We start from the raw sequence: 11281 nt of genomic DNA on the forward strand, positions 1-11281 counted from the left end.
CAATTAGAACTGCAGACTCACTCCCAATCTTCTGCCGTAATTCTTAAGACTCACCTCTTCAATTAAAAAAGAACAAGAAGGAGACTCGAGCCAGCAAGTGTATGCATCATTACACAGGCTAAACATGTTGTAATGTTAGAGAACACAGAATCATCATTACACAGGCTAAACATGCTTGGTTTCACAGTAGAATGCTTATATAGCATGATGGAGGACCTGCAAGCTTTCTACATGTACAATTTATAAGAACCAACATAGGGATTAGTAATAAGGTACCAGAAACTATAGGAGAGTTAGTTATACAACAGAATTCTTGCTTGGCAATATATACTGTATAGTCAAAGTGCACTAACAGTATATTAAAAGTATTATACACCTCTATCAATGTAGTCAGTGGTGTAAAGTAACTAAGTACATTTACTTAAGTACAGTACTTAAGTATTAAGGAATTCTTACTTTACTCGAGTATTTCCCATTTTCAATACTTTTACTTCTACTCCACTACATCTCAGAGGCAGATATTGTACTTTTACTCCACTACAATTATTTGACAGCTTTAGTTACTTTGTAGATTTTGATTATTATCACAAAACATACATTAACCACTTCAGCCCTATATACATTTCTGTGATTTGAAAATAGCCGATCTAGAAGCTCACAATGCGACGCATTGTGAGCTTGTAGATCTGCTATTTTCAAAGGATTTTTAAACATTTTGAACTTGTGAAATGGGACATTCTGCGCGATGAGCACTTTTACTTTTGGTACTTTAAGTACATTTTGATAACAATACTTTTGTACTTGTATATTTTCAATACCTTACTTTTACATAACTAAACAAATTGAGTACTTTTTCCACAACTGAATGTAGTCAAAAGTATAAACAGTATTCAAAGTGTACATAGACAATATTCCATTTATAAAATGTGTACAGAAACCCATTCCCGTAGTTTTTCTATGTCGATAATACACATCACACACCCGGAATCACAGTAGGGCCTATATATATATATATATATATATATATATATTTATATATATATATATATATATATATATATATATATGTATATATATATATACACATATATATATATATATATATATATATTCTCTAACAGTTATTACTATTCAAGGGTACCAATGTATGTTTCATGTTTTTTAAATATGCTTTATTTCAACTGTGAAATTGCACTATACATGAAATACATGAAATAAAGGGGGTCCTTGCAAAAAATATTTGAGAAACTAATATCTATTATATACCTTTATTTATGCTAATATGCTCATTGACGGATTCAACGTCTTAGTCTAATGGCATTGTGTGATTTTGCATATTATAATTTGACAAGTATTAATCTTCAAATTTGTTATTGGTTTAATAAAGGACTTTCTATCATTACAAAGTTGCCCTGTGTGTCTCTGTACCGCCTTCTGTGTTAAACCTGTCTGAGAAGAACAGGCTCTAAGCACAGCAGCCATATTGGAAATAAACTGGGCCTCTTCCTTACTTCCTTCACAGGTTGTTACATGTGATACTAATGAAGGCTCTGTTCCATTCTGGTTGTTACAATCCTACTATAATTCTAGTAACCTCACGGAGGGTGGTAGCTGTCTCGTGTCTTGTGTCTTGGGTGGACTCTTGATCAAACTGCGCATGCGTCGTTGCCAGGTTTCGCGAGATAAACAAGCAGCAAGGTCTATGAAAACAAGGCCAAACGAAACGAACCCTACAAGCAACGAGGTCTATGAAAAGAAGGCCAAACGAAGCGCCTTCATGCATATATACCTTGCCTCTTGGAAAACAGCCGATGAACCCAAGCAACGAGGTCTATGAAAAGAAGGCCAAACGAAGCGCCTTCACACATATACCTTGCCTCTTGGAAAACAGCCGATCTACAAGCTCACAACGCGTCCCCACACCCACCTGCACTTTCACAACCAACGCCAAAACACAATACCACCAATATTGGCCCTAAGCCGCTTACAATATGCCTACATGGCAACTACACTCCTTGAACACCATAGACCCCACCCACTCTCTGAGTGCATTTACTGTGGAAAGTGGAAACACAGCAGACTTTTTTCGCACACACGATGCACATACGCACAGTACACACGCACTTTCACATCCACTCCTATTTTAAAAGTCTGCGTATGGGGGACTTGCGTATCCGCGCGCATGGTGTAGCCGCTATCATTGCTAACTTGGATCTAAACAAACGCGCTGTACGATCTGTGTGTGTGTGTGTGTGTGTGTGTGTGTGTGTGTGTGTGTGTGTGTGTGTGTGTGTGTGTGTGTGTGTGTGTGTGTGTGTGTGTGTGTGTGTGTGTGTGTGTGTGTGTGTGCGACGGGACCCGGGGCGAGGGGGGGGACGGGGGACGAGTAACATGCCTACGCCATTCTCCGTGCAGATATATATATATATATATATATCCGCCCGTGGGGAGGGGTGACCGCGGGCCGGGGGGTGTCGCGACGGGACCCACGGGGGGAGGAGGGGGGGGGGCGCCACGACGGGACGTGTATTAACCCCAAGTTTGCAACTACTTTCGCCTGCGCCCTTCACCGGGTATGGTCTAGTGATACTAATGAAGGCTCTGTTCCATTCTGGTTGTTACAATGATACTAATGAAGGCTCTGTTCCATTCTGTCAGGGTGTTGACTCACTGGAAACACTCTGCTACACCAGTGGGTCTCAAAGTGTGGTCCAGGGACCCTCATGGTTCCCTGAGGAGGGTTCCAAATGGACCCTTACGGGTGTGTTAAGGTCGTAACACGCGGCAAGCGGTTTACGCGGGCGGTACCGCTCGGATCAGCGGTGATCGCGCCGCTGTCATTGTTGTTTTTTTTCCACCTGCGCGGTGCGGTGAAAAGAAAAGCTCACCACAATCCAGCTCTTGCCGCCCACGCGTGCACGAATGAGCACGCGCGCAAGACGCCGTCGGGCGGGATCTCCGTACATGCGATTCGGTCTGAACGGCATTTCTGGACAACGCCTATCTGACCGACTCGGTCCCTCGGGTCGTCGTGATCGCCGCATTTGAAGTCGGTCGGTCAGACGGACGCAAAGAGATTTTTTGCGTTTATTGTAAGATGACGTAATAACTTATACCCAGAAGGAGTATGCACTGGCGAGCAACTTCATTTACATGAATGGGTGGGGTCTGTCCATACTGGGATAAGATTCAACCCTATGGACCTGATGTGATGCCAGCCTAGTCCCTCCTCCTCAGGACATTTCTGATTGGCTGCCGTTCTGTCATACAGCGGCAGCGACAAAGTTGAACTTTTCTCTACCTGGCTTTTTGTTGGCCCCGCCTCCTGCCACAGTGGTTTTGTTTTTAGTTAATATAGCATCAAAATCAGATGAACCACTTTAACCCTATAGACGGTACATCAGCTATTTTCATACATTTGTTGAAAAGATTTGAACAATTTGGAATAATTTCAACAACAGCAATCTTGCATGGGGGTTCGTGGGGGTCCATGGCACAAAATATTTTCTGATTCATAGCGCGGCACAAATTGTGAAAATTTGTGCAAATCTTAGATGTATACATAGTTTTAAAGCGAACATTTTTCACTCAAATCTTTGCTTCTGGGGGTCCCTGGAACAAAATATTTTGAGAAGGGGGACCGTGGCCAAATACATATAATTTTGGGGGTTCTTGACATGAAAAAGTTTGAGCACCACTGATATAGAAACATACGTTTTTCAAAAAAGCATCAGGCTCAGCCTCAGGTCCTAATGGGTTGGACAAGCGTCCGTGTTTCAGTCGTCCTTCTTTGTGTGGGTCTGGCGGTTGCGGACGTCAATACGGCGTACGCCTCTGCGACGCACAACAACGTACTCCTGGGCGAAGTCTGGATGCCGTTCCATAAAGGCACAGAGCCAATCGCACGTGAACCTCCCCGTGTTCTCTGGGTCCAGCACCGCGAAGAGCGCGGAGAAGTCCAACTCTGCCACTCCTAACGCCGTCTTCAGTATGGTGTCCAGGTCCTCTCGCGTCACCGCCCGGTCTTCCCAGGACTCGTACATCCGGAAGGCCAATGCCAGGGTCTCCCTGGATCTCGACGGTCGGCACACAACGGACAGCGCGATCACGTACCGCCTGATGTCGACGCACCGTCCGTCTCCGCGGGGGTCCAACAACAGCCTGTGGACCCGTGAGAGCATGTCCGTGACGGGGAGGTCGAGGTACCGCGCCATGTCCTCCAGGCCCATCATCGTGTCTTCTTCACGTAGATTCCTGGCTCTGCTGGCCTGGCGCTGAAGCACCTCGTCGGTCATCTTGGAGGTTCTCAGACCCAGGCGATTGACCAGTTTGTTGAAGTCCAGCAGGCTGCTGTCGGCCGGGATACGCAGGGGGCCCCGCACCACGCTCAGCTGGCAGTCCTCCATGGACAGGTCCGAGACCGGCAGCCGCAGCGCCTCGGCCATGATCCGCCGGACGTTGTGGGCGAACAGAGCCGGGTCGCTCTTCTCCTCCTCCGAAGGAGCGTAGACGGGCAGATACTCCATCTCCACGGGATTGTGCAGCTGGCACAGAGTGAGCCACAAGACCTTGAACATGCCGGGACCTCGCCACGTCCACGTCACAGTGTCCAGTTTGTTCGGGAAGCACAGCACCACCGGCTGGACCGGGACCCCCGGTATGAAGGCGCCGGGTTTGAAGCGGATCAGGCCCGATCTGTTGGTGCACGTCGCCTCCGGGAATATCATAATCTGAGGCCACTCTCCTCCGGAACAAACCCTCCGTTTGATCTCGTCCACGGTCTTCCTCCGCGAGTCCTGGTCGGACCGGGACACGAAGACGGGCCTGATGAAGTTGAGTATGGTGCCCAGGACCGGAATGCTCCCCAGCTCCAGCTTGACGACGACGGAGCCCCGGCTCACCGTGACGGGAATGCAGTCGAAGAAGCTGGAATGCGGCGCCAGGATTAGGATGGGCGCCTCGGACGGCGCGGCCTGTTCCCCTTTCACCTTGATGCGGTGGAATCCGCCGCAGAACCATATGACCCGCATGATGGCCCTCAGACACGTCTCCATCAGCCTCCGCCACCACGACTGCGTCTCCACGGTGAGCCGGGAGCGTCCCAGCGAGGCGGCGAAGGCAAACGGCCAGGCCAGCAGGATAAAGAGGGCCACCAGCAGGAGGCGCACCGGGAACACCGTCACCGACATCAGTCCGATCCTGAGTTTGTCCGCGAGGGTCAATTCCAATTCGTGAACGAAGGGGTTTCGTGGTGGCGGAGGCCTGACTCCCGACTCCTCCGAGCCTCCTTGTCCTGCATCGACCGCGGGGAACGTCATTGTCGCTGAGGGGCTGTCAACGTGACAAACCTATGCAGCGTCGTTCATGAACTCCTCTGGAAAGAATGGTTTGTAACATCGTGTTTTAGGCTGGAGGAGGTCGGTGACTTCTTCATCACGTTGCCCAATTATGGAGTTTTTACCCAAATATGGATATGACTGACATTATAGTACTGACCTCATAGATGACCGACAACATGGACTGTTCTGGTATTCAGCTTGTAGATCATCAGGACTAATGTCAGAATATAATATGTAGACCAGTCTGTGAGGTCAGCAATGTGAAGTCAGGCACGTCCATATATGGACATAATCCAGGAACACAGACATACCCACGATAGTGCGGCGAATTAGCAATACAATGTTGCACTTTTTGTGAGAAGTGTGAAACTTTCAGCATAGTTAGTAAATACCATAATGTTAATTTTCAGGTGTGGAGTGAAGCCAGATTTGACCTCTGAGAGGGCCACCAGGTCAAACACGTATAATTTTTAAACTAAATACTGTAGAAAACACATTGACTGGCCATAAGTATTCAGACCCTTTGCTGTGACACTTGTATATTTAACTGAGATGCTGTCCATTTCTTCTGATCATCCTTGAGATGGTTCTACACCTTCATTGGAATCCAGCTATGTTTAATTATATTGATTGGACTTGTTTGGGAAAGGCACACACCTGTCTATATAAGACCGTACAGCTCACAGTGCATGTCAGAGCAAATGAAAATCATGAGATCGAAGGAACTGCCCAAAGAGCTCAGAGACAGAATTGTGGCAAGGGACAGATCTGGCCAAGGTTACAAAATAATTTCCGCTGCACTCAAGGTTCCTAAGAGCACAGTGGCCTCCATAATCCTTAAATGGAAGATGTTTGGGACAACCAGGACTCTTCCTAGAGTCATTTTTTTTCCGTTTCGGTAGTGACACAATGATGTCACTACCGAAACGGAAAAAAAAAATGTTCCCCCAAAAACCTGTTAGGAGTACGTTTCAGGCAATTTAAAGTTGATTGATAGTGACTTTTTTTTTGGTCCCTAACATTCATCGAGCTCTGGACTTACACTTCATTATCATCATCAATGTATGATTATTTGTCTAATTGTTTGTTTTTAATGTCACCTTTTCTTCAATAAAGCCCTGCCAACTACACCATATGGCCTGTTCCTTGGAGGAGTTGTCAGGGTGACTGGTGTGGTTGTCATGGTTACTAACCATGTGTCATGTGTGTCAGAATGATTGGAGGGCGGAGTCTGTCATCAGTGGAGATCTGGCCCACCTGGATTGTCCTCTATAAAAGAGGTGGCTGGACTTCATTCTTGTTCTCTCTCTCTCACCGTGAAGCTCACGGGGAGCACTCCAGCCTTTTGGATTTTTCTTGTTAAAGAACAAGATCACTGTGGTAGAGGTTTGGGTTGTGTAGTTACCTTGTCATGATGTAACTCCAAAGGTGAACAAGAAATCTAAAATAATTGCTGTATAATAATTGAATAGAAATTGTTCATTCAAAATATGCTCCTCATTGACATTGTACGGTGAAACAGCTCTCAAAGTCACTCTTTTAGCACGTAAACGAACACAAACAAAGCTGATTCAGTCAATATAGAACATCACCAAACCCAGTACTGTTTTTTTTTTAAATAAAAATGTCAACTTCCTGTTGATTTTACTATTTGAAGATCCAGATCCGCGGATCCAGTCCAAGTTCTTTTTAATAAAAATAGCAAAATCAACAGGATGTTAGCATTTTTATTTAAAAAACAAACGGTACTGGGTTTGGTGATGTTCTATAACAACTTTATTTGTGTTCGTTTGTGCTAAAAGAGTGACTTTGAGAGCTGTTTCAGCCTCCAATGTAATTCAATGAGGAGCATATTTTTTTATTATCAATGGAGCAATTATTTTAGATTTCTTGCCCACCTTTGGAGATGCATCATGGCAAGGTAACTACACAACCCAAACCTCTACCAAAGTGGTCTTGCCCTTTAAGCACTGTTAACCACCCCAGTATCCGTATTGTGGGTATAGCTTTAGCAGAAAATAGGCGATCGACAAGCTCACTGCGACACGTTGTGAGCTTGTCGATTGGCTATTTTCAGTCAAAACTTTCCTCATAATAACACAAAACAGAAAATACACTAGTCTTGAGCCCTGAGGCTCACCGGTTACCCATATGGGGTTAAGTCAGTTTTAATAAAATAATTTAAACGTTCTTTGTTTGTGTGAGTTTCCTCATTTTGTTACAAACTCAGCCGTTTGCAACACTCTTGGTTGGTTGTTGCAATAAATACATTACATTTAAGTGGTTGAATTTATGTAATTTGTTATCCCTGAGTCACTAGAATACCTCAAAACGAAGTATGGAGCTCGGCCTATAATTGATCATTGATTTGATTGATATGCTGCATGCCATGAGTGCGAAGTGGTATTTTCTTAACCTTAATTCAGTTAATCAAAGAGGATCTGTGGTCATAATACAGCACTGTTTGAGGAACTATAGTTGAAAACTTAAGACATATTTTGTAATGTCCAGTCCAAAGTGAGAACAATGTAGCCTACTTGATTTAACACCAAAACTGCTATAGTTTTGATCATCTGAAACTAAGGAATTTATAAATGACAAAAAGGGTATGAATTTTTATGACATTACGAAACATCTCTCTGTTTCCTTTCAATGAAAGTGTAAATCTGGGTTCAGACTCAGAGTAAACGTTTTCTAACAGATGGTTTTAAACAACCTAAATCTCAGTCTCAGTTTCCCTGATGATCAGAGGGTGTATCTAGTAGATCCAGTCATTCTGTCAGGGGTAGAGGTGTTTTCTGTGGATTTTCATCTTTTGACCTGTCACCTCTTGCTTTAACTTTAAATATAACCTCAAAATCCTAATTAATGTGAAAGGCCTGGTGGTGCAAGAGTAAAGCATAGGCTTCACAAGCGGATGGTCGTGGGTTTGAATCTTGTTCAGGGAAGATCTCAATTTTCGGTCTTTTTAAGGCGAGAACCATGGATGAAGCCCGCCTCCCTCCTCACGCCCTCTTTTAGCTCCGGTAGGAGAGGGAGGAGCATGGAGGGAGCCCACCTCCATGGGGAGGAGCTTAATACATTTACATATTAATTAAAGATTTTTATTTTAGTATTTTTTTGGCCACTGTTGTTTTTCACATGAATTTGTTTGAGACATTTTTTTATTGTTTTTTTTTCACCAGTTTGTATTGACCACAGCTCCATTGTTTTTTTGTTGTATTACCCTTTTAGTTTTTATTTAGTAGTTGTTTTGAGTGAGCTTTGAACCTCGAACCTTTAGTTTGTGAACCTGTGATTTATCTTTTAAGCCACGCTGGCATGGAAGGTACAATTGGGAACGTCATCCTTAACCCACCCTCTTAGAATTTAGATGGACAGTGAAAATGTTCTTCAGGAGCCTTGAACCCCAAACCTTCCACTTTCAGACCCTGTGTTTAACTCTTGAGCCACGCTGGCATGGAAAGTACAATTGGGAACGTCATCCTTAACCCGCCTTTTAGAATTTAGATGGACAGTGAAAATGTTCTTCAGGAGCCTTGAACCCCAAACCTTCTACTTTCAGACCCTGTGTTTAACTCTTGAGCCACGCTGGCATGGAAAGTACAATTGGGAACGTCATCCTTAGCCCGCCTTTTAGAATTTAGATGGACAGTGAAAATGTTGTTCAGGAGCCTTGAACCCCAAACCTTCTGCTTTCAGACCCTGTGTTTAACTCTTGAGCCACGCTGGCATGGAAGTTACAATTGGGAACGTCATCCTTCACCCGCCTTTTAGAATTTAGATGGCCAGTGAAAATGTTCTTCAGGAGCTTTGAACCCCAAACCTTCTGCTTTCAGACCCTGTGTTTATCTCTTGAGCCACACAGGTATGGATAATACATAAGAGAACGTAATACTTAAACCACCTTTTAGAAGTTAGATGGACAGTGAAAATGTGCTCCAGGAGTTTCGAACCTTAAACCTTCGGTTTAAGAACCCCAGAGTTTTCTCTTGAGCCATGGTACCGAAACAAAATTAAATCCGAAAAAAAACACTAAGTTTGGAGGCCAAAATTGTTCCCCCAAAAACCTGTTAGGAGTACGTTTCAGGCAATTTAAAGTTGATTGGTAATACTTTGTAGTGACTTTTTTTGTCCCTAACATTCATTGAGCTCTGGACTTAGTAATTTTTTTTTCGTTTCGGTAGTGACAACATTGTGTCACTATACAGAAACAAAGTTAAATCCGAAAAAAACACTAAGTGTGGAGGCCAAAATTGTTCCCCCAAAAACCTGTTAGGAGTACGTTTCAGGCAATTTAAAGTTGATTGGTAGTACTTTGTAGTGACTTTTTTTTTTGTCCCTAACATTCATTGAGCTCTGGACTTAGTAATTTTTTTTCCGTTTCGGTAGTGACACCATTGTGTCACTATACCGAAACGAAGTTAAATCCGAAAAAAACACTAAGTGTGTAGGCCAAAATTGTTCCCCCAAAAACCTGTTAGGAGTACGTTTCAGGCAATTTAAAGTTGATTGGTGTTACTTTGTAGGGACTTTTTTTTTTTGTCCCTAACATTCATCGAGCTCTGGACTTACACTTCATTATCATCATCAATGTATGATTATTTGTCTAATTGCTTGTTTTTAATGTCACCTTTTCTTCAATAAAGCCCTGCCAACTACACCATATGGCCTGTTCCTTGGAGGAGTTGTCAGGGTGACTGGTGTGGTTGTCATGGTTACTAACCATGTGTCATGTGTGTCAGAATGATTGGAGGGCGGAGTCTGTCATCAGTGGAGATCTGGCCCACCTGGATTGTCCTCTATAAAAGAGGTGGCTGGACTTCATTCTTGTTCTCTCTCTCTCACCGTGAAGCTCACGGGGAGCACTCCAGCCTTTTGGATTTTGCTTGTTAAAGAACAAGATCACTGTGGTAGAGGTTTGGGTTGTGTAGTTACCTTGTCATGATGTAACTCCAAAGGTGAACAAGAAATCTAAAATAATTGCTGTATAATAATTGAATAGAAATTGTTCATTCAAAATATGCTCCTCATTGACATTGTACGGTGAAACAGCTCTCAAAGTCACTCTTTTAGCACGTAAACGAACACAAACAAAGCTGATTCAGTCAATATAGAACATCACCAAACCCAGTACTGTTTTTTTTTTTTTATAAAAATGTCAACTTCCTGTTGATTTTACTATTTGAAGATCCAGATCCGCGGATCCAGTCCGAGTTCTTTTTAATAAAAATAGCAAAATCAACAGGATGTTAGCATTTTTATTTAAAAAACAAACGGTACTGGGTTTGGTGATGTTCTATAACAACTTTATTTGTGTTCGTTTGTGCTAAAAGAGTGACTTTGAGAGCTGTTTCAGCCTCCAATGTAATTCAATGAGGAGCATATTTTTTTATTATCAATGGAGCAATTATTTTAGATTTCTTGCCCACCTTTGGAGATGCATCATGGCAAGGTAACTACACAACCCAAACCTCTACCAAAGTGGTCTTGCCCTTTAAGCACTGTTAACCACCCCAGTATCCGTATTGTGGGTATAGCTTTAGCAGAAAATAGCCGATCGACAAGCTCACTGCGACACGTTGTGAGCTTGTCGATTGGCTATTTTCAGTCAAAACTTTCCTCATAATAACACAAAACAGAAAATACACTAGTCTTGAGCCCTGAGGCTCACCGGTTACCCATATGGGGTTAAGTCAGTTTTAATAAAATAATTTAAACGTTCTTTGTTTGTGTGAGTTTCCTCATTTTGTTACAAACTCAGCCGTTTGCAACACTCTTGGTTGGTTGTTGCAATAAATACATTACATTTAAGTGGTTGAATCTATGTAATTTGTTATCCCTGAGTCACTAGAATACTTCAAAACGAAGTATGGAGCTCGGCCTATAATTGATCATTGATTTGATTGATATGCTGCATGCCATGAGTGCGAAGTGGTATT

The 11281-nt window shown here is 43.3% G+C and overlaps 1 protein-coding gene across 1 annotated transcript; it reads right to left on the reverse strand.

The window, feature by feature from the left end:
• Nucleotides 1-3776: 3776 nt before the first annotated feature.
• LOC311058697 (lysophosphatidylcholine acyltransferase 1-like) lies at nt 3777-5318 on the reverse strand (the record flags this gene model as incomplete). Its single annotated transcript, XM_084076161.1, has 1 exon — nt 3777-5318. The coding sequence occupies one exon, from the start codon at nt 5316-5318 to the stop codon at nt 3777-3779; it is 1542 nt and encodes a 513-aa protein (XP_083932287.1).
• Between the last annotated feature and the right edge of the window lie 5963 nt (nt 5319-11281).

Source organism: Gymnoscopelus microlampas (genome assembly GCF_963454915.1).
Source record: "Gymnoscopelus microlampas genome assembly, chromosome: 13".
In the NCBI taxonomy this organism is placed as follows: Eukaryota; Metazoa; Chordata; class Actinopteri; order Myctophiformes; family Myctophidae; genus Gymnoscopelus; species Gymnoscopelus microlampas.